The following is a 25677-nucleotide window of genomic DNA, read 5'->3' as shown; positions in this document are numbered from 1 at the left end:
CCTTTGTGAGAGTGGACTGAGAACCACAAGGAAAGACCATGCCCAATCACAAAGGATCCCCGGAGCCACGATCACTCAAAACACAAGAGATTACAGATTGGATCCTACGTGGCATTCTTTATAGCCATATGTCATTGCGTTCTTCATCTGAGAATAAAAAAAAAATCTTCATCTGAAAAGAATTCCTTTCCCATAAATGCTGAAAATTAATGACACTATCAAGATGCCCCTTTTATTAATTCATTCAAACATTGTGTAACTACTATATTGAAGACAGAAAAACAATTTTTAAAAAAATTCCTTCTTGTAAAGGAGCTTATCTTCACCCAAAGAAGATTTTTTTTAAAAGTAACCTGCATTTCCTGACATGGACAGATATCCAAAGATAATATATACTTAAGAGAAAACAGCAAATTCTAAGATTATGTATGTGTGTATCCCATTTTTTTGTACAACAAATTAATGTATATTTGTATGTTTGAAAAAAGGCTGGAAAGATAAACAACGAACTATTCTCTCTAGAGGGAGTGATATACGTATATATGTATGTGTGCATGATTTTTATAATTCAAAAAAAAAGCAACTACCATTACTATCACTAAAGAAACAGATTAACAGATCACCTCTCCAAAGCTGCTGTGTGATACCTTCAGGAAATTAATACCTGTCAGACTAAACAAAGGAATCTTGAGTCATTAAAAAAAAAGTATGATTATTTTAAACTTTTTATATAGTATTTGTCTTTGTTCTTTATTTTCATGGTGCTTTTAAAAGGTATAAATTAGCTCTGGCATAGGAGATAATATTCAAATAACTGTAATATTTCAATTAATACCAAAAGAAGCAATGGATTTGAGAATGAAGGTTCTATCACAGTCTGATTTTGCAAGTGACAACTTTGGTCTAACTAAATACAGTCAACTCAGTTATCTGTGTAGTAAAGGAGAAGCACAGTTCTCTAAATAATAGAAAATTTGAATTTGGATTTACATTTAAACAAACCTCATTCTGACGATCTTTAAAATCCTTACTCAAAATAGTGAAAACATCCTTTAAAAGATCCTGCTATCCCATTTTCCTATCCCATCTCTGATCAACAACTGTGTATCTTACTCTGTACTAGGAATGGACATCATCACTTTCTCAGACTCATACAAAAGGTGAGACTGATAACAAGCAAGCCTCTCTGAAAACTTGCTGATTATACCCAGGGCAGAGAATAATCCCAAATAGCTATAAAGTTACAGATACAGACACCTGAAAGCTGCCCCACAAGGCTGATTTATAAGATGAAGAATCTGAGCAAGTAAGTACACCTGGGGAGAAGGAAAGGCGATTAGGGGGGAAAAAAATCAACTCTGGGCTGGGGATATCGAGTTGAGTCATATATGATGGGGAGATGAGTTAAGTACATAAGGTAGTGGTGGATGGAATGGGCTAGTAGCAAGGGTACCAGTTTGCAGGAAGGAATTTGAAGACCTAGAAAGGGGGTGAGTTACGGCAGAGTCAAAGAGCCTGCAAATATTCATATTTCAGTGATTCAACCCACAACTGAAAGAATCAATCTTTTGTTCAGCATTTTATGAGGGACACTGTTACATTTTTTTGCAAATATGGTAACTTATAAAGTTCCCAAGCCATACTCTTTCATAGGTTGGCCAGTTAGCTGAGTATACATAGACACTCAGTTAAGTGTTGGTGATGCAAAAGATGGTGTACACATCTGTTTAGGAATAAAATTATTTTAAACTTAAAGGGGTTGACTTTTAGTTTATGACAGGTTTGAAAAGATTCATTTCAGACTAAAGTAAACTTTGTAAAGTAAAAACAAATAAGAGTTCCCTAAAGCGGAGTCTGGCTTAAATGGAAGATTTAAGTAATAACTGACCTATAACCAACCACTCAGCTCACAATAGCTAAAAGGTAATGTGTAACAAGTCTTCTTCAACTTACAACCTAACTAACTCCTAACTGGCAGAAACAAGGTCTATAGACACTTGTAATCAGGTTTAGGAGAGAGTCAACTTTAATACAGGTCAAACCTTAAATTAACTTTTAAAGAGAAAAACTCTATGAAATCCAATGTATTTGGGTATTGGGTCACTTTAAGCAGTATACTCAATAATTAAAAACGTTTAAGTTTAAAAGCTGACAAGAGTTTGATAGCAGCTTTGATGATAGTCGTCTCAAAGAAATAATATCATTGATATCAACTGTCTCATTCTACTCTTTGGCAATCATCAATACTGATACACCTTTTGGACACTCTGATGAGATGATTAAAACCTACTTACACAGTCCGAGAAGCAAAGGAATACAACCTGCTTACTGCTTGTTATGCAATACATTTCCAATGAATGTTCAAACACATCCCAGTAATTCTAAAATCTTACTAGATGCTGTAGAAACTGCTCCACCTATTCCAGGGAATTTTAATCCAAATCCTGAAGCTGTACCACCAAATACTCCAGCCAAAGTTGACGGGGCACCAACTGCAGAGAACAACATAATATTACCTATTACCCATTTAATCAAAAACAGTGAAGAATTTATATAGAATCTTTTTCATCTGAGGAGTCCTTTATTAACTTTGGCTAAACATCAAAAAACTATGGTCAATTCATTTATATGAAAAGTCCAGAAAAGGCACAGGGACAGAAAAGAGATCAGCAGTTGTCTAGGGCTGAGAGCTCTTATTCAGACAATAGAAATGTTCTAAAACTGGGTTACAGTGATAGTTATACAATTCAGTAAACTTATTAAAAATTTTAAAAATGACTAAATTATGTACTTAAAATAAGTTAATTTTATGATATGTAAACTATACATCATTAAAGCTAACATAAAAATACAGCGGTCAAGATTTCTTTTCATTTTATGGGCAAGGACATCAAAGAAAAGAAGGAAAAAAGCCTATCAAAGGCCAGAAGTCAAGTCTTTGAATGGAAAATAGAATTCATTCAATAATTTTAACTCCCAACTTCAGACATGGTCATATTCACAAAATTTATTATACCTGATAAGGATATTGCTTACATATATCAAAGGTTTCCAGAATCTCAGTCATGTCTCAAGATTAGAATCGTCTCTACTTGGAAGAAAATACAACTCAAGTGGTAACTTGCAATTTCAATTAATGGTCACCTATGTCAACTGCACAAGAGGATGGAGATGGTAGACCACTATTTTTCATGCTTGATGAAGCATCAGCAGTTCCTGGTAAGTTTTATTCCCAGCAATGGTGACAATCTTGCTATAACAAGGCTTGGCAGGGGAACCATATACAGCTAGGATTATGATAATAAAGTCTAATGATCAACATCATGGTACTGTGAAGATGTCTCAAAAGCACAGGCAGTTTACATGGACCTGTAAGAAAGAATTGCCTAAGATATATACAGAATTCAATATTCTCAACATTTGCTATTACTCTATTAATGGAAGATGTATAGCAAAAAAGTTGGGGTTACAAGATAATTAATGTCTCACTTCTCAGCTCAAAGCATCCAAATGTTCCTCTTCAAAGGGAAAGAACAGGAGACATCACACAGTGTCAATTAAAGCTCAAAACTACAGCTAGGCCTGAGGTCATGTAACACTTCTGATAGGTTAAATGTCAGGACCACAAACTTGGTCTATATAGAAGAAAATACAGGAAGGCTCCAACATTTATTTCCCATTTTATCTTATTCACATGGATAATAAGACTTCTTCCCTTCAGAAATACTTGGCAAAACTCCCACTCTTCCTACTCCCATTAGCTTCAAGAAGTTGTTTCAAAACACTACAATGTTAATGAATTATATGCTTAAAATTATCACTTTAAGCTGTAATAATCATGTTAATATAAAATTCACAGCGAAAGCCATGACAATTAGGTTCTTAGGCAAAGCTACTATTGGTATCAGCAGTTAAGATGGATTCAAGCATAATGATAATTGATGAGATGTACGAGATCCATAGCTTATACTGGCAAATTGAGTTAAGTGGCCTGATGCGAAATAATAGTATTTTCTTTGCAACCAGTAACTTACATGAGAACCCAGTAGCAGCAGTGGAAGTAGAAGCATTTGAGAATGAGGTAAACAGCATGGCGCCTGAACTAGCAGTGGCAGCAAAAGTAGATGCTGAAGCCAAACCTAAAAATCAAAGTAACAAGCAGAAAAATACGTCACTAAAAATAATTTGTAAAAAGTAAAAGACCATTATGACAAAGTTCACTTATCTGGAGAAATAAAAACAAAGCAAGGAAAAACAAGTACCCAGATATTTAATAAATATGACACAGTAAAAGCATGATTTAAAAAACAGTTTATTAGCATTGCTTAGTACAGTCAGCCTTCCAGCACCATCATAAGAAAGAAATTCTACTTTACTAAAAACATAAGCAACGTAAGAGGGGGATCCACTTTCAGAACTGTGACATGAGAAGTCTAGGGACTCATTCCCCAGTAAAACAACCATAACTGGGAAAAAAATTAATTGAAATCTCTGGAAATTGTTCTGAAGGTATACAGCAAATAAACATTTATATAAGGAAATCTGCTAAAACTCAGGAATACCAATGAAAGTCTGTGGCATATGAACCATAACCTACTCTCTTCCTTCCCTCCACCTCCTTGTTCACCTCGCGGGAAGCTCCACTCCAGGCAGGAGTAGTCAAGAAGACTGGACTCTCCCTCTTCTTCCAGATCCCAGCCAAAGAATATAGTATTTCATTGGGAGAGGCAAGCAGTCAGCATCTCTCATCACCTCCAACACACAGTTATAGGGTTGAAATTTCTGGTGAGTACAGCCAAGAGTTGAGGGGCTCCTTTCCTCCGGTCAGCCCCCACTCACAGGGCAGAGGCTGTACACCACGTGTAGCAGGCTGAGAATACTGGGGCCCCATCAATCACCCTGATTGTTTTGCCCCAGCTCACTTGTAAGGCTGAGGTTACATGCCTGAAGAGATAAGCAGGAAGATCAGCGGCAACTGACATTGCCCAGTGCCCAAAGCACTGGTTCAAAGATTTGCTCAGGGATAAAGGTAACCCATAAGAAAAGAGAGTTCCCAAGCTACGTCCAAAAGAACTGACTTTACTTGAAACAGAGTATGAGGAAGTTCAAGCCAAAGGACTCTCGAAAAAAATGGAGATTTTGATGGTAAGCAATTAAGAGGAACTAAGTGGCTTCATGAAAGCAACAGTTTAGGCTGCAGGCCAGCTAGCTAGTTACCAGAGATAACCAGGGAAAGAGAAGACTGAAAAGAGCCCTCCTGAGGATCAGAAGAGTTAAGTACTGATACAAGCTACACTGTGGATGAATCTTGGCAATATTATGCTAAATGATAGAAGCCAGACACAGAAGGCCATATCTTATATGGTTCCACTTATATGAAATGTCCAGAACTGGCAGGCAAATCCATATACAGAAAGTCTATTAGTGGTTGCTAGGAGCTGGGACAAGGAGGTAATGGGGAGTGACTGCTAATGGCTACAGGGTTTCTTCTGAGGTGATGACAATGTTCTGGAATTACACAGTGGTGATAGTTGTACACTCTGTGAATATGTTTTTTTTTTTTTAAAAAAAACCTCACTGAATTGTATACTTTATAGGGTGAATTTTAAGATATGTGAATTATACTTCAATTATGCTGTTATTTAAAAAACACATGATCATCTCAATAAAAGCAGAAAAAGCATCTGAGACAATCCAACACCTTTTCATGATAAAAACACCCAACAAATTAGAAAGAGAAGGGAACTTCCTCAATACGATAAAGTGCATTTATGAAAAACCAACAGCTTACACCATGCTTAATTATGAAGGACTGAATACTTTCCAACTGCCATCAAAAACAAAACAAGGATGTCTGCTCTTACCACTTCAATTCAACAATACATTGGAAGTTTTAGCCAGGACAATTAAGCAACAAAATGAATAAAGGACACCAGACTGAAGAGGAAGAAGTAAAATTATCTCTATTAAAACAGATGACATGATCACAAATACAGAAAATTCTAAGGAATCCATAAAAAAACTATTAGAACAATAAAAAAGTTCTGCAAAGTTGCAGGATACAAGATCAATATAAAAATAAATTGCAATTCTATATATTAGGAATGAACAATCCAAAAATGAAATTAAGAATATAATTCCATTTACGATTGTTAAAAATGAATACAATAGTTAAGAACAAACCTAATAAAAGAAGTGCAAGGCTTGTATCCAGAAAAATACAAAACATCATTGAAAGAAATTAAAGACTTCCTAAATAAATGGAAAGATCTCATGTTCATAGAACAGAAGATTTTATATTGTTAAGATGGTATGGTGGACAGAAAAAAATGGTCCCCAAAGATGGCCACATCCTAATAGCCAGAGGCTATGAATATATTACCTTACTTGACAAAAGAAACTTTACAGATGAGACTAAGGTTAAGTAACTTGATACAGGGAGATTATCCTGGATTATCCAGGTAAGCAAAATCTGAGGACATGAATCCTTAAAAGTAGAAATCCTTTCCAGGCTGTGATCAGAGGGAGATGGAGACCACAAAAAAAAAAAAAAAAGGTCAGAAAGATGGAAAGTTGTTGATACAAATGGCCATCTAACACTTGAAATCATACTCAGTGTCGTTAGTCATTAGGGAATTGCAAATCAAAACCACAATGAGATACTACTTCTTATCAACAAGGATGACTATAATCAAAAAGACAGATAATATCAAGTGTTGGTGAGGAGATGGAGAAACTGGAAACCTCATGCAATGCTGATGGGAATGTAAAATAGTATAATCTCTTTGGAAAACTGTAAGGCACTTCCCAAAAGTGTTAAACATAAAGTTACCATATAACCCTGCAATTCCACTCCTAGGCATAACAACAAAAGAAATGATAACATATCCATGCTAAAACATGTACATGAATGTTCACAGCAGCATTATTCATTGTAGACAAAAGATGGAAACAACCCAAATGAATATCAACTGATAAATGGATGAATAAAATGTGGTATATTAATACAATGGAATTTTTTGGCCATAAAAAGGAAAAGAAGTACTGATACATATTAAAACATAGATAAGCCTTTATGCAAAGTAAAAGAAGCTAATCACAAAAAAATCACATATTGTAGAATTCTATTTATATGAAATGTCCAGAACAGAGAAATCTACAGAGACAGAAAGCAGATTTGTGGCTGCTAGATTTGGGGTGAGGAGAGAATGAGTAGTGACTGCTAATGGGTATGGACTTTCTTTGGTGGGTGCTGAAAATGTTCTAAAATTGACTTTGGTAATGGCTGCACAACTCTGTGAATATACTAAAAACCAATTAATTGTACACTTTAAATGAGTAAATGATATGGTATGTGAATTACACAATAATAAATCTGTGAGAAAAAAATAAATAGAAGTCTGGAATAAAGTTTCAGATAACAGATTACCTGGCCTCTTGCTTTAAATTGCAAAATAAAAACTATAAAAGAAATAAAGCTAGAGAAATTAAGTACATAAAGACACAAATAAGATTAATTGGTTAACTGAAAAGTTTACTTTTTTATCCTCATGATAGATCACTATAGACGACACATAGTAGTAAGTGCTCAATAAATGTTTCTGAATTGAACCAACATTTTCCAGACTCCAATACATAATTATAGCTATTCTTTTTCCTTTTCAAATGGGAGAAGTGCTTAATAAGTAACTGCTTTTGAATCTACTGCTGCCTCCATCTACCTGTTGAACAATTCATGGCAATATATGATGTAAGACTCTGCTATCTAAAAACATCTAGGGTCACTGGGGGTGTAGGACATAGGGAGGAGATGCTGGGAAGGAATTGGGAACATTACCACATACCTCTATTTAAAATGTGTATTATGGAATATCCCTATATTTCATTTAAGAGAAGCACCACATGTATACTTTTAAAGAAATAACCAACTATAGCAAAGGTGTTTTAATATTTATAATTCAATACCTACCAGTGAGGCTAAATTTTTATCATGGGTTTAATGGTTACTTTAATTTCTTCATTCAAAATGGCCTATTCACGTTATCTGCCCATTTTCTCATTGGAGTATTGTCCCATCACTAATTTTTAATAAAAGTGCATATCAAGGCTGTGTAGCCAAATGTTGTAAATATTTCCCAACCCCAGTTTGACATTTCCTGCTTTTTATTTTGTTTTTATTTTTTATGTAGTCAAATCTTTCCATCATTTTCTCCCTTATGGTTTATGTCTCCATATTATGTTTCAAAAGTCCCTCTGAAACATATAAAAGGTATTCAACTTCAGTTTTAGGAGAAAATCACAAATTATAACTACATTGAGAACAATTTCATCTAACAGATGGGAAGAAATAAAAAACTAGCAACACACTCTGTTAAGGACACTGTGAAATAATGGGTAGCCTCTGAGATTTCTAACAGGAGTACAAATTGGTATAACCCCTACAGAAAACAAGTGGCCAATGTTTTTAAAATTACAAATGCATCCTGTCTTTTGAACCAGTTATGCTTCTTCTGGAAATGTATCTGCAAAGATGTATTTATACACCTGTAAAATGACATGTAAAATGATATCCATTGCACCACTGTATTAGCAAAAGAGGAAACAACCCAAATGCCCATTAGCAAGGAGCTAGATAAATAAATTATAGCACATCCAGACCATGGAATTCTATGATGCTATAAAAAATAGTGAGGAAACTCTCCATATACTGACTGATATGAAAGGAGCTACAAAATGTTTAAAATAAGGGTATAAAGTTTTAAGTTTAAAAGGCAAGATATAAAATAGTGTGTATACTACCATTTATATTTTTAAAAAGGTAGAGGGCTAAGAATATATATATATATATATATATATATATATTTGCTAGCAAATCCATGAAGAAGCTCTGGAAGGATACATACAATTATAGTGGTTAGCTGAATGGCAGGGGTAGGGGTAGGAGGGAGTAATACAGGGTGGATAGGGGAGAGTATACCTATTTATACTGTTTTATAGTCTTGTTTTCAAACCATTTGACTGACTATATTATATATTTTTAAATTATACTTAAATGGTCCTCTCCCCAACCCAAGGAATATTATGTACATATTTTCATATTCACCTGTGCTCTTTAAATGCTTATAGTTTTGTTTTCTATCTTTAATTCACCTAGTATTCCTTTCAGTTAATCTTTTTCAGCAAAACATAATCCCCTTCCCCCTAAATCACCCGGTTAGCCAGCTACTACAATTTATTTATTCACTACTCCATCCTCTTTCCTCAGGTTGGAAATGTCATCTTCATCAACCCAAGTCTGTTTCTGTACTTTAAAATTTTTCACTGATTTTTCTTTCTGTCCCTGTTCCACAAGAGAGTTTCAATTACTGAAGCACTAGGATTCATTTATTTTTATATTAAATATTTTAAACTTACAGTTAGAGAATAAACTTACAATATATTTTCATATATTTTCCTACAAATACTCAATCACTACTTTCCTTAAAAAACAAAAGCTAGTAGTCTCATTCATTCATCTCATTTAGAATTGTGTCAAGTCTCTCCTTCCTTTCCTTTCCCCAAAGATTTGTATTGTGATTTTACAAGAATTACATTAAATGTGTAGCTTAATTTGGAGAGAAATGATATTCTTACACTACTGAGTGTGTATATTCTTCATTTATTCACGTCTTTTTTTATATTCCTTAGTAAATTTTTGCGGTTATCTTCATATAGGTCATGCACATTTTTAAAGTTCATTCCTAGGCATTTCATACTTTTGGTTGAAATTGTTAATGGGAACTTTCTCCATTATATTTCACAATGACTGTTGTTTAAACATGGGAAAGCTATTGATTTTTGCATTATTTATTTTGTAACTGGCCATATTACCAAAACCTCTTCACTAGCGCTAATTAAATTTACACTTGATTTATGCCCGTATTTTAAAATCTTGTTCATCTGTCTCAGATACTGGCATAATTTCAGGGGCCTGACCTTAATTCACATACCGAGAGGTAACTAAGGAAGCAAATGCCATTTTATACGATTTGTTTTTAAGCTAAAGGAGTCTTACTATTAGATAAGGAAGGATTTAAAAGACAAAGTCTCATTTTCCTAATTATAGGACTACGACAGTGTTTTTCAACATGGCACTACTGACATTTGGGGCCAGATAATTCTTCAACAAAGAATGTGGAGGACTGTCCCATGTTGGGATATAAAAAGACAGGTATATTTGGTCTTTGTCCCCTTTCCTGGGGACAAATATCTTATAAACTCTTATAATATAAAACTCTTATAATATCCTAAGTGAAGGGAGTGATAGGTGCATCTTTTGTTATAATATTTAGACTTTGTCCCCAGTTCCAGAAATAGCTCCTAGAGCAATAAAAGTGAGAGGAGCCTCTTTTGTTATTTATAACAAGCCCCTTTAAACTATATCTGATTTATGTTAATGAGGTGAAATTTAGACAGTCCCTAAGGGCTTCCACAGGAACCAAATAAGTGATTAGAAGGTTGCAACTTTTAACCTCACCCTCTGACCTCTGGTGAGAGGAAAGGAGCTGGACACTGAGTTCAATTGCCAGATGCCAATGATTTAATCAGTCGTGCCTACAAAATGGAACCCCTACCAAAACCCTAAATGAAGGGGTTTGGAGAGCTTGTGGGCTGGTGAACACATGGAGGTGCTAGGAGGGTGATGTGCCTGGAGAGGAAATGAAAGATCTGAGCTGCTCCCCCATACTTTGCCCTATGCATCTCTTCTATTTGGCTGTTCCTAAATTGTATCATTTACAGTGAGCCAGAAATTCTAAGTCAAGTGTTTTCCAGTGTTCTGTGAGCTGTTCTAGCAAATACCAACCCAAGGAGGGAGGAGTCTTGGGAACACCCAGTTTACAGCTAGTTGGTCAGAAGTACAGGTGACAACCTAAGACTCGCAATTGATATCTGAAATGGGGGACACCCTTGATGAACTGAGCCCTTAACCTGTAGGGTCTGTGCTACGTACAGGTGGTGAGTATCATACTGAATTGTAGGACACCCAGTTGGTGTCTCAAGAGTTGGAGAATTGGATGGTGTGGGAAGAATCCCCACTTGTATGGTTTCAGAAGTACTGTGTCTCAAGACCAACAAAATTTTCCTTTATGTGCACTGCAAAGTATTTAGCAGCATCCCTGGACTCTACCTACTACATGCCAGTAACTCTTACTCAGTCTGGACAACCAAAAATGTCTCCAGACACTAACAAATATCCCCTGGGAGAGGGGGCAAAAATTGCCTCCAGTTGAGAACCACTGCAGTAGAGGAAGGGTTCAATATTGTAATTTTTCTCCACTTAGTGCTATAAGAATAACAAAATTAGCCTTAATTCCTTGATGTTTAAGAACATAAGAAAATGTCAACTATCTTAATAAATTATTAACTATAGAAAATAAGCAAGAATTTTTTTAACAGAATAGAGGAAGGTGGCCTTACACTGTAAGACAGTGGGGCCTGCTACAAAAACAAAATGGTGATACTAGGCCAAAAAAAGACAGATAAATAGAATAGAATAGAAAGTCCAGAAGTAGAACCAGGCATATACAATAATTTGGTGTGAGAGAAAGGCGGCATCTCAAATCAATAGGGGAGGAATGGCTATTCAATGAAATACAATACTCACTAATCATTTAGAAAAAAATAAGATTTGTAAAAACATAATGGAATTGTAAAAATGTTCAAGTAATCAATAGGAAGACAAGAAATTCCTAAAAATATAAATCATAAAAACACAAAAAGAATTAAGAATCCTGAGATGAAAGAGGTCTATACAAATAAGTCCAGAAAGAGAAATTCATAAGAGTGAGAGATTCAAGAACACAAAAATTAAAATCTTAACGATTTCCACTTTCCAGGAAAAAGGCATACATGTACTTTTCCCTATTCCTCCCACTAAATACAGCTAAAACCCCTGGACATCATGTATAAAACAAACATAAGAAAACCCTGAAGGTTGTAGAGAAGAAGGCAAACCAGCTAGGGATCCAGAAACCCAAGGAACATTGTGGTAGTGAGTTCCATAGGTTTTCTTTCTGCCTCATATTTCCCAGGCTTGGAGTTGAATAGGCTGGCAACCCAGAAATACCAATGGGTATACACCAAAAAACAAAACAAAACAAAACAAAACAAAACCAAAACCCAATAAAGAAAGCCTGCTCTCTAAAAAAAAGACAAGGAAAGGGCAGACCAGAGACAAAACTTTTAGACAATAACCATTCTACTATAACCAATACCACATAAAAAACTGTGGTCTCACTTCCCACCTCCCACCTATACCAGAGAGCAGCAAGTGAGGAGCCTAACTTCCACCATTGTGAGGCTGTAATGAGGAGTCCCAGCACCCTGGCTAAGATGGTATCAGAGATCTAGTAGGGAGCCAGGATTTTCATTCCCATCAGTAGTTAATGAATACTGTCCTCATGGTGTCAGTGAAAACCACATCAGGAGCAGGAACTCCCACTCCAACCAGCAGTAACTAAGAGAACTTGGCCTCGGGTAGCAATGGCAACCAAGTGGAGAAAATGAAGTTCTACTCCCACCTTACAGTAACAAGGCAACACCCTTCCTTCCCATGCCAGAGCAATGTCAGCTAAATGCCAGCTAAAGCAAAAATCTTGAATCTGATTCAGTCTCATAACATAATATAAAAATGTCCAGGTTTAAATTAAAAATCACTCATCCTACCAAGAACCCAGAAAGATCTCAAACTGAATGAAAAAAGACAATACCAAGATGACGGAAATATTAGAATTATCTGACAAATATTTTAAAGCATCCACAATAAAAATGCATCGGTAAGAATCATAAACACACCTGAAACACATGGAAAAATTAGCCCTAGCCAAAAAAAAAAAAAAAGAAAAGAAAAGAAAGAAAAAAAGAAATTAAAACTTCTGCAAATAAATAGAAGATATAAAGAAGAACCAAGTGGAAATATGAGATAACCAGAAAACCAATAACCAAAATGCAAAGCTAAGTGAAAGGATTCAGCAGCAGAAAGGAGGGGATAGAGACAAGAATCAATGATGACAGAGTGCTAAAAAAAGAAAAAAAGAATCAATGATGACAGAGTGATAGAAATCCACAAGACACTTAATTAAACTTCTGAAAACTAAAGACAAAGAAGAAATATTGACAGCAGCAAGAGAAAAATGTCATCTGATCTATAGAGGAAGAATTATTTGAATAACAAACAGTTACACAAACTGAGGTCCACCCATACCACGGAATACTATGCAGCAATAAAACAAACAACTGACACACACAACAATCTGGATGATCTACAGAGAAGTACACTGAGTGAAAAAAGCCATTCCCAAAAGATTGTATACTGCATGATTCCATTTATGTAACATTTTTTAAATGACAAAATTACAATAGTGGAGAACAGATTAATGTTGCCAGGGTTATGTTAGATAGAGTGTGTGAGCAGAAGAGAAAGAAGTAGGTGTTGCTATGAAAGGGCAAAATGAGGAATCCTAGTGGAGAGAGAACTATTCTGTATCTTACTACCAACAACAACATCCTGGTTGTGATACTGTATTATAGTTATGCAAGATGTTACCACCAGGAGAAAATGGACAAAGTGTATGTGGGATCTCTGTATTTTTTCTCAAACTGCATGAGAATCTACAATTATGTCAAAATCAAAGGCTTAATTTAAAAAATTAAAATATTTTAATACTTACAAAACTCGAAGAAAAATAAGACAAAAACAAGCTGGGGAAAATACTTCTTACACAAATATTAAAGGGTTAATATTGCAACTTCATATAAATAAGAAAAAGATAAATACCATATTAGAAAACTGAGCAAAAGATACAAAAAGGGAATTCATTCACTTTCTCTCTCATTCACTCACACACACACAAACACAGATATAATCAATCAATAAACAGTTTGAAGTCAGCCTTACTAGTAATTTAGGAACTGTAAATGAACATGATTCTATGATACTATTTTCACTGTTAAACTACCAAAGCTTAAAAAACAAACAAAAGGGATAATATCCAACACATGTAACACTGTAGGGAAATGTATACTTTCATAAAAACAACAAACATAACTAACATTTATCAAGTACCTATTACATTGAGTACCTAGAACATGTCAGGCAAGGTTCTAAGCATTTTACTTATTTATATGAACTTATCTACCTAATCCTCACAACAACCCTGTGAGGTAAAGCACTGAGCACTCATTGATGAGCAAACCAAGCACTGAGAGGTTAGAATAACTAGTTGGAGGTCAGAGAACTGGTAAATAGCAGAGTCAAGACACAAACATATATTTCCTAGTTGTTGTTTTTTTGATAACAGAAATGTACTATTTGTAATATCAAAAATTCATTTATACACAATTAAAATAGCTCCCTAAGGTAGAGACCAAATATTCTAGCATCATTATTATTTCAATGCTCTACTTCATCTCTTCATGTCCTACAATGCTGTACTAACCAATCAAAATTGGTTTTATTATCACTACTACAAATTAAAAATAAGTTATTTCTCTGTTATCTATAATTAAAAAATATTTTACCTTTTTGGTTGTTTCCAAAAGCTCTGAAATCATTACTATGAATATGTAATTTAATACAATATTCCAGAAGGTAAATGTATACAATATCTCACTCAGTGTATTTCCCAAGTTCTAAAATATCTGAGGCATCTACAATAAAATCAAGATTATATGGCTTATAAACCAGTAATCTTTATTAACTGCATTTTGCTTTAGCTAGATCCTAAATGTCTTCTCTTAATGTTCAACATAGGTTAAATGTATTTTACTGAATCTTACTTATTTAGAAACTGTTAACCCAGGCATGTAAGATGTCTTTACTAGCCAAAATATTTTACCATTCCCTAACTATGCCATATAGCTCACTTATTATTGCGTTACTATTTTAATAGTCTCAAAAATTTTATACTACTCGGAAAATATTCTCTTTTTTATTGTACCTCCTGATAAATTTCATTTCGGAAGTTTTATTTTCAAAAAGGAAAACAGATCAACAGATTGTGAACAAAAACATACTTGCTAAACACAAGCATTAAACAGTTGAACAAAACATTTCAGTGTAACTCTATTATTACTAGAGGCCAATGTGTCTAGAATACTGGTTCTCAGAAGGTTGTAACTTTTCCCCAAACATTCCTTGGTTCTAAATCTAAAACTGCAAAACCAGAAGGGGCAGTTTGGATTTAATTTCTATCACATTCATTAATAACACTAACCTCCAACAAAAGAAGTTAAGTCACGTTCAGATGACTCAATCAAGTAAGAATTTCAAAACTGAACTTGAATTCTGTGCTTCCCCCTTAGAGAGCAGAGTTCAAACCTTACCAGTGGACTGTCCACCATGGTCGAAAGGAGCAATTGATTGTGTAGCAATTGTTCCACTAGATGCCCAAGGAGCAGGAGTGAGGGGTAATCCTGCAAATGCTATTGGTTGAGCTGTATTTCCCATCAAGACAGTACTGAAACTGGTGCACCAGTCTGAAGTACACATGCACCAATGAACGAGAACCCTGCTGCAGCTGTAGACTGAGTGACAGGTAGTAGCTGAGTCAAAAGCAGAAGGAGTAGATTTGTCACCTGGTGAGGTAAGGCACTGCTTGTACAGCATTAGTAAGGGTGCTGGCATCCAGCCCAAAGCCCCTATAATCACTGTAGGTTGTATGAAAGCAGTGTTGCCCAAGTTTAATTTTTTTGTATTTATTCTAAATAGAAAAAGGAAAAAAATCAATAGAACAGTATTCTGACACATAAATGGCAGCTGGATTACATAGCCCCTGTCAAATTAAGTTTTAAATGTAAATAGTTTGTAAGATTTTATTCTATAGGTTATATCATCTCAATACAGAAGGAAAGATAACCAGATATTAATATAGGAATGTATGTACAGAGCTCCCTTATTTGCTCATCCACAGATAAAGGTTTCCTAATTTGGTCTACTTTAAGGGGAAAAAAGTTTTAAATGTTTTAATGGGGAAAGGGTAGTTTAGAAAATTTTATTTTCAGGATAGACAACAGAATTTACACTTCTATCAGTCTGGTAGACTTTATTAAAAATGTAAGTTTTTGTTTTTCTACACTGACTCACAAAGTCACACAAGAGGCATCTCTTTAATTTCTAGAAAATTTTAAATGTATTTCATGACCCATGAAAAAAGTGCTTCAACATTTAAATTGCCTGTCCTAAGAAAGGTTATTTAACACTCAATTACAAGTTATTAAATAACTAACAGGATAGGGAAGAATTCCAGAGGGAATACTCCAGCTTTCATTAGGCTATCAGGTGTTACTGAAAGAAATAGCTGGATCCAACTGAATTTATACAGAAAGGCATTAAAAAATGCTCCCTTTAAAAATTCTGAGATGCAGGAGGGAAGAATGTATATCCAAGGTCATTACAATGATCAATAGACAGATCTCTCTAGAGAGAGACACTTAATCAGCAAGCAGCCTAATTTCAAGATGATATATGTTCAAAACCCAGTGAGTACTCTTCCTGTGGCTCACATAAAATGAAGGGAGACCACAGATCAGAATTCAATGTGCCTTGTGTCTCAAATAAGAAATGGCTTCAATTTATAAGTCTATCTTGGGAATGAGTGGCATAATTCCCTGATAATTGACTTAGAAATACCATACCACCCCTTTACCCTTTCCATACTCTGAATGGAAAGCTTGTCTTTGAAAGATGATTGCCTTTGTAATCACTGAAAGAATCTAACGGTACTGCTCTTACCCTCAGGAAAATCCAGTTCCTACTGGGGTAGGAGTTGATGCAACTGGTGCTCCAAAGCTGAATCCTGTATTCTGTGTAACTGGAGTTGTGTTACTAAATGAGAACAGGTCGGTAGAAGATGCACATCTAACTGGTTGAGATGGAGTCCTCAAATTAAACCCCTTTGTACCAGGTAGAGAGAAAGTAAACCCTGGAGCTGAAGTGGCTGTCTTTGCACAGCCAAAAGAAAATCAACCGGTAGGGATACCAGTTCCTCCAAAAATAAACCCACTCCTGACTCCAAACCCTCCATGGGGTTAAGAGAGGAATGGAAGGAGAAAAGTTTTAGAAATCTCAACAAGACCTACAAATCAAGATGGCAGGTGGAAGCCACACTGGAATCTCTTATACTCCAAACTCCAAGAAATAACAGTTAAAAGGGACTTACTTAATAAAAACATTAAAAAATACAAAGCAGAGTGTTTGAAGAAAGAAGACATTTTTTTTTAAGGTGCCAGACAGGGAATTCCTATCTATGAGCAAAAGCTAACACTGTAGAGACCAAGGGGGAAACCTGAATGACATATGTGCCCTAAAAGCTGGAAATATGCTAGGTTGTGGGTAAATCTGAGGCCACAGGGTCATAGGTTCCTCAATCAGCAGAGACCTAGTGAAGCGTAAATCTGGGAAACCTCTACAGGAGAATGGAAAAGGCAATGGAGACATGCAGAAACCTCAAGCTGGTAGAGAAAATATGCATGTGGCTCAAATTCAATTTACCTTTGTGCGGAAACTTCAAACTAAGATGCTAACATAAAAACTGGTTAGGAGCTGATGAAACTTTCAGGGCCCAGGAAGGTTGTCCATGGCATTACTCAACATGTGATCCAAAAAAGCCCCCAGAAATTAACTCAAAGACAAGAATTATAAAACATCTAAGTAAGCAGTCTACAAACCTGAAAATTAAGACAATTCTCATCTAAGGAATTAAGAGATAATTGAGCAATATGAATGGTACATTAAAATGTTTAATATGTCCAAATAGCTCAAGAAAGAAATAACATTCACAAAACAAATAAGTGAATGTGAAAAAGAACCAAGAAGAAATCCAAGAAGTGGATATAGTATTAGAAACAAAAAGGCTCAAGAGATAGATTTAAATAGTAGACTAGACATAGTTGAAGAGGAAAAAAAAAATCATTGAACAGGAAGAGAGAATAGAAGAAATCTGCCAGAACACAGGACAGATAAAGTGATGGAAAAGAAGAGAGAAATTAAGAGATAAGGAGAAAACAAAAGAGAAGTTTCAATATATATCCAGAAGGAAAGTCAGAAGGAAAAAACAGAATGGCAGAAGCATTATTCAGAGTTAATAAACGAGTTTGCTAGAACTGAAGAAAAATGAGTCCTCATATTTAAAGTCACCAAGTGCAAGCAGGCAACCCCTCCCACTACCATATACACACACCCTTTATATTGAAACCCTAGAATATTAAGGACAGAGAAAAAAATATGAAGGTTATCAGAGAGGGAAAAAAACTACCTAATAAGGAGTAACAACCAAGTTGACAGCAGGTTCTTCATTAGCAACAAACAGTAAATGTTAGAAGAAGATGGGATAATATCTTTAAATATCCCTTAAAGTGTTAAGGGAAAATCATTGTTAAATCATAATTCTAACCCACCCAGTCAAGATTTATAAAATGGGATGTGACTAACAATCAGTTTTTATATAATAGCTCTGAAAGGCAATTCTAAGAAATTGGTTTCAAAAATATTTCATCAAAGTTAAGAGCCCCACTATTTTATCCACCAGTAAAAATGAAAAAAAAAAGAGAGAAAAAACACCAACCTATCATGATTCCTTCTTATTGCTTAAATTTTTTATACTTTTAGAAAGAGCTCCTTTCAATGTAGACATAGATTTTAATGAAACATGCATACATTAAGAAAAAATATCTGGAATCCAATTTTCTTTTTTTTTTATTTTTTAGCATGGTTTTAGATTTCTAGAATTGAGAAGCTAGTTCAGAGTTTCATATACTTCCCCCTCATAATTTTCTCTATTATTAACATCATGCATTATTAGTATGGTATATTTGTAACAATTAACGAACCAATATCAATATATTATTATTAACTGAAGTCCATTGTTTACATTGATTCACTCTGTGCTGTACAGTTTTATGGGTTTTGACAAATACATGTCATGTATCCATCATTACACTATCCTACAGAATGGTTTCACTGCCCTAAAAACCCTGTGTGACTATTTATCCTGCCTCCCTTCCCTTGAACCCCTGGCAATCCTTGATAACTTTTTTTGTATATATATTTTTATTGAAGTATAGTCAGTCCACAATGTTATGTCAATTTCTGGTCTACAGCATAATGCTTCAGTCATACATGAACATATATATATTTGTTTTCATATTCTTTTTCACCATAAGTTACTACAAGATATTGAATATAGTTCCCTGTGCTACACAGTATGAACTTACTGTTTATCTATTCTATATATATATTAGTTAGTATCTGCAAATCTTGAACTCCCAATTTATCCCTTCCCACCCCAGAATCCAATTTTCAACTCAAATTTCTTGAAGACTTCTCTGCCACCAGAAGCACTGTTGCTGCAGCAATTCTTAAAAGAACTCATAAAAGACCTAAAAGCCATTTATGCTATGCTTTCAAGTCAGCTTTGCAAATATGTAGACTAGCCAGCTTTTGTCTCCCACTTCAGCATAGTCAATAACTAAACCTGGTTAACTATCTCCTCCATTGGCTCCCCACAACCATTGGTTTCTAGGAGTAAGGTGATCCCCTACTGTCTCTAGGATCTTCACCCAGGCCACTCATGCGGGTTTTGATTCTAGACATTTTGATATTACATATGCATATGGAAACAACTATGATGTCACAACTGCCACCTAGACCAAAAGGTTTGTAAAATAACATCAACTGTTAAAGACTCATTTCAATTTCAGAGATGTTAAAATTTAAAAACTGTAGCTCTTAAAATTGATGAAATACAGTATTTTGAGTCGTGTTAGTGTCATGGTTATAACTGAACACCTTCCCAAGAGTAACTCTGAAGGAAAATATTTATCTAAATGTGTTAATTATGACATGCTTATTTTTAAGCCATGTACACATTTTAAAATTTTCAAAATGTGAGTTCCAAATGGTGATTTCAATGGTGTAATAACTAGTCCTGGAAGGCAGAGAAAAAGATGCATTCTGGGCAGAATAAGAGCCCTTGTTGTATGTAATCTTATGTTCTAAAGGGTACCACTCTCCTGAGGTTATGAATGTTATGTTATTATAAACTATAATAATTTAAATTATCATATATGTTATATAATAATACATGATAATATTACAAATGTTGACAGAAAAATTATTGCTGTCAAACCATGGTTCTGATATGGTCATAGATATTGACACTTTCAGAATTAGGTCATGTTATCAATGCCATATTACAGGCCAAAGGAAAATCTTCCAGTAGCCATCAAAAGGTGGAATTATTTTACTGTGTCCTTGCATGTGTGGACTTTCTATTCTTTTGGAAGTAATTTAAGAATCTCCCTATTATAAGAATCTCCTATTAAATGTAGCATGTACATTTAAATTTTTTTCTACCTTAGAAATTTGAGAAATAAAACAAATGAATTTTTGTCATTATGAATTTGGAATTAAAGATTCTTTCCCTTCCATTTCATTTAGATCTTATATCTGTCATATCCTTCACTTAAAAAATTTAAATCTATTTTTCTTAACCAGTTTCTGACAAAGGTGTTTTTAAAAGTCTCCCATTATTATTAGAGATTGTCAATTTCTTCTTATACTCCCATTGCTTTTTGCTTTATATATTTCAAGACTATTTTGTTAGGGGCATAGATTCATGGTTGATACTCTCTTGGTAGATTTCCTTTCCTTCACCAGTGTGAGATGACTATTTATTACTAAATTGCCTTAAATCATATTTTTCTGATATTAATGTTGCCTCAGCATTTTTCTTTTAGTTAGTATTTACCTAGTATATCTTTTTCTACCTGTTTGTTTTCAACCTTTCTGAGTCATTCTCAGTGTGGTTTTTGTAAAGCTGAAAATCTTTAAATACAGTCTAAGAATCTCTTAATGAAGGAGTGCATTTACATTTATTTTGACTACTGATACAACTGGACTCATTTCTTCCATCTTATTTTGTCTTTTCTATTTGCCATGTTGTATTATGTTTTATCTTCTCCTGCGTAAGTGGATTGACGGGATTTTCTTTATTCTTCTATTTTTCTCACAGTTGGAAGTTACATATTCTATTCATTATTGTGAGTTTCTCTTGAATACTTTAACATAGTTAAGTACATGTTCTTCTAACGAAGAAGATACTGAAGTTCTAATACTGAAGTTAATCAGTATTCCTTATTCTTTTGAACAAACAGGACCTTAGCACATTTCAGCTTCTCTATGCATATAACTGCTTTAATAAAAAATGGAAAACAAGTCTGTACTCCTCTATGTGGCTAGTAGGAATATCTCTGTCATTGTTGAGTCCCTCTAGCCAACCTCTGTTTCTCAACATCTATTTCTCTTCAAAGTGCTCTCTCCTTATCCACACTGCCTGACTATAAAGCAGTCTAAAGTAGACAAAACTACAGCCTTTTATATTGAGCCCAGCTTATAGTTCCATCCTGGATGCCTTAATGCAAGCACACATGTTCAAAGAAAGAAATACCGATGGTAAAAGGGCTTCTGCAGAAAGCTCACTAGGCCCAAAGAAATCATCAGAGCTCACTGAAAAGGCTCCTGGAAATGGGCAGATAGTCCCTGCCTGGTACTCCAATCTAGATGAGGCTTACTGAATTAACTAAACAACTGAATAGGAAGAAAACAACACAATGAGTGCTGACACTTAACCAGACTGTGCTAGTCACTTAAATGCACTGGAATCTCAGTTTCCTCACCTCTAAAATCCTGGCAGTTCCACTAAGTGAGTAACCAAAATGCATCCTTAAAAATAAGTTTACAAAGGGCGCTCCACATATATTACCTTGTCTAATTTGATTTAATGTAAAGTGCTATATGAAAGCTTTCCAAAACATAATGCTGGGGTCCTCCTCACTGTCAGCGAAGGATCAGTAAATCAGGGTTATTTATGGAGCACTCTCTTAGCTGCCTCAGAGAGTGAACATACCTTGCATCTCAAATTACAATTCAAAAAAAATTACTACACATCGATCTCATTTATCAGCATGCAAATTATCTTCTCGGTGTACTACCAATCTCGTTTATCGATCCTAGGAGTGTTGTGTGTAGTGGGAAATCTGAAATCAAACTCACTGAATAAACTCCTTGTTTCACGAAGAAAGCCTTCCAGAAATGGAACAAAATAATAAAGTAGAAAAATCTAAGCCTCAAAGTATAATAGGGTCCTTCTTTGCACTGACAGTTATTGATGCCAACTCTGGAAGTAGAAACTGAGTTACTAATGTTTTATCCTAAATGTCTGAGTTCCCAGAGAGAAAGAGATATGGAGAGGGGAAATAAACAAAGCAATTTTTAAGGAAAAAGGAAGGGATCAAACCTCTAATGGTGATCATTTTATTTTATGTCAAAATAAAATATAGGGCTACTGAAAACGGTTCTTTAGTTTTGAGTTCATATTAAACATCTTAAGCAATGTAACTCAGTGATTATCTTTCACATTAAGTGCTTTTCTCCCCCTTCATACAATAACTTGTCAAAGCCATAAGGTCAGAATCTTATTTTAAGGGCTAGAAAGGTGTTTTTTTTTTTTAATCCCAAAACTAAGACCAACTTTCCAAACATTAAAAGGCTGACACTGCAAAAGACCATAAATTGCCATGAAACAGGCCTCATTCTCAGTGAGTGCCTTTAGCAGTTACAAAATTGGAAAAGAAAAGACCAGGGGTGGGATCAAAGGGGAGGGTGGGCAGAGGGACTCAAGAGAGGGAAAATCTTGGAGGAGCTGAAGACTCAAGAGAAAGGCAGGGTGTCTGTGTGTGTGTGTGTGGGGGGGGGACTCAAGAGAAGGCAAGAGTGGAGGGCAGAGAAACCAAAAGAGAAGGCTTGGCTAAGTGGAAAAGAGGCAGAGGGACTCAAAAAGGCAGAGCAAGGGGTGGGGGCAGCGGTGGAGGAACAGGCTTAGGGAAGGGAGAGGAGAAAGAGTACAGAGTAAATCACTGGAGAGAACTAGTCTAAGAAATGAAGGAGGAATGGCATTGAAATGCAAAACACAGCCTCAAAAGCCCCAAACTTTTAGAAGAACCCTCCCCCAGTTTTTTGTTTGAAAAAACAAAAAACTGGAGACTTTTGAAGTACAGTATTCATAAAAATCTTATACAGTGAAGTAATAGTAGTCATTTAAAGATTTCAAAAATATATCATTTTAGAGGGAAAAATAAAATCTGGCTAATATAACTTAATTTGAGTTTATTATTTTTTTTAATAAATCTCACTTTTCTCAGGGCTTTACTCCACAAAAACAAGTCATCAAGTATACATCTTTGAAAAAATAAGCGTAATTCTTATGTTTGTAATTTTTATTGCGGTAAAATATGCATAATGTAAAATTTACCATTTTAACCATTTTTAAGTGTATTATTCGGTGGCATTAAGTACATTCACAATATTGTTCAACCATCACCAATATCTATGTACGAAACTTTTTCATCACCACAAACAGAAACTCTATACCCCCTGAACAATAACTCCCCATTGCCCACTCCCCCAGCCCCTGGTACCCTCTATTTTACTTTCTGTCTCTATGAACTTGTCTGTTTTAGGTATTTCTTTTAGTGGAATCACACAGTATTTGTATGATTTATATGAATATTTGTATACTTGAAACAACCTAAATGTCCAGCAACAATAGGGGAATGGAGAGATTTTTAAGTGGCATAGTTATATGAGGGCTACTTTACAGCAATAAAAATAACTAACTTTATCTACATTTATCAATACAGATAAATCTCAAAAACGCTGTTAACCCCCAAAAAAGTTACAGAAAAGTAAGTACCATAAACCATTTATGTAAATATTAAAAGACATACAAAACAATACATTACAAATCACTTATGGCCATCTACATTTGAGTGCACTTAAACACACAGGAAAAATCCATCACAACTTCGGAAGAACAATGATCTCTGGCATGGGAAGGAAATGAGACTGGGAAGGGGTGCAAGAAAGTAGTGTTTTAGTTTTGTGTTTAGTTTTAATGTAATGTTTTAGTTCTTCAGAAATAATATCTAATGAAAATATGGCAAAAGGTTAACAAGTGTTAAATCTTTGGTGAGTACATGGACGATGGTGTACAATGGTCTCTGTACTTTTCTGTTTGAAATGCTTTATAACATTAAAAAGAGGGGTTACTTAATGTCTTAGAGTGACAAAAAATAAGACAATCTGTGTGCTTTGAAAAGGGGGATGTGCTAATATAGGCCAATTATAACTTTTATTCTCCCAGTCAGCTTAATTGCTTCCCTTATAAAAAAATTTAAATTACAAATGAATATATACTCATATAATCTTTGGAAAAGATATTCTATAAAGAAAGCTAATCAGCATGAGTGTTATTATGGCACTTGAATCTGCTTGAATCTGCTATGATTCATACATTTTTTAAAGTAAATCCTTTTGAAAATGTCCATATTTATTAGTTAAAAATACATTCAACCTAACTCATATGTATAAATGGATACCATGGTTGATCACTGCTACTCCAGCACAAAGAAACCTAGATGGGCAAATTCATTCATCCAATGGGAACAAAAACTCACAGCTCAGGTCCAGATCTTTGACCTTCCTGTTAGGATTCCTTTTGACTGCATGAAACATAAAAGTTATATAAATGATTTTAAATAGCCAAGACTCTACAGTGTTATTGATAACATGGAATAACTGGAAATAAATCTTCTGTTGTTGGTTTAGTTAGGCTGAGTAAATTATGGCCATCTCACTTTATGGAATATTAGGCTGCTATTAATAATGAAAAACATAAGAACTATCAACAGCATAGAAAAATGCCCAGAATAATATTAAATAAAAAGAATTAAAATGTATAAACAGGGATTAAGATTATGTAATAATAACGGTACCTATAGATAAAATAGGAATGAAACAGAAATATCAGTTATATTTTGATAGCAGAATTAAGAGAAAATTTTCATCTTTAATTTCTTTCAATGCTGGTTTAATAAATTATTTAAATAGTGTTTTAAAATAATTTATATATTATAAAAGAATTAGCTAAACTATATCCGTTTTTCACAGCTATAACCCACAGAAACTTTCGGTTGTTTTTTATCTTTTAGTTTCATCACTTTAAAATCAAACTAGCAGTCAAAAGCAAGAAATTCTGTTGTCTCTGTTTCTGACATACGCAAGTCAGGGAAGCTCTTTTTCCTGTTTCAAAATCTGCCTCTAGATCTGACCTGCTATCAAGGCAGAATGGATGAGAATATTAGACTTAATCAAGTGAGCATCTCAGAGATCCACTCACTGACACCACCCTGGGCAGGTCACTGAACCTCTCTAATCTTTGTGTTCCTCAACCCCTAAGTTTCTGTATTAACAAAATTCTCCATAGGAATCAAATGCTTGAAGATTCATCTCAGATCCAGGACCTATGCCTCCAACCCTGGAAAAAACAGCACTTAGCATTGGATTCAACCCTGCCAGGAGCAGGCCAAATCTCGAAGAAGAAATTATATCCCTAAACATAAATAGTGTGTTTCTCAAGAAGAAAACTATTATTTATTAAGTATCTGTGCATCTAGCACTGTACCAAGCACTTCATATATGTTATATGAATCACCTTCCAGGGCCCCACCACAGACCCACAGAACCAGTACCTGGAGTGCAAGGAAATCTGCATTTGTAACAAACATCCTAAGTGATTCTTT

The 25677-nt window shown here is 34.8% G+C and overlaps 1 protein-coding gene across 1 annotated transcript in view; it reads right to left on the bottom strand.

The window, feature by feature from the left end:
• Positions 1-25677, bottom strand: part of NUP62CL (nucleoporin 62 C-terminal like) — a 46018-nt gene that overhangs the window by 17845 nt on the left and 2496 nt on the right. The window contains exons 5-6 of the mRNA XM_032474692.1: positions 4035-4139; positions 2394-2492 (exon numbers count right to left, since the gene is read on the bottom strand). Coding sequence (XP_032330583.1) covers positions 2394-2492; positions 4035-4139 — 204 coding nt within the window. The remainder of the gene's footprint in view (positions 1-2393; positions 2493-4034; positions 4140-25677) is intronic.

The sequence above is a fragment of the Camelus ferus genome, chromosome X, assembly GCF_009834535.1.
Source record: "Camelus ferus isolate YT-003-E chromosome X, BCGSAC_Cfer_1.0, whole genome shotgun sequence".
NCBI classification, from domain to species: Eukaryota; Metazoa; Chordata; class Mammalia; order Artiodactyla; family Camelidae; genus Camelus; species Camelus ferus.
The sequence above is the reverse complement of the archived record's forward strand: the minus strand, read 5'-3'. Positions and strand labels throughout refer to the sequence as shown.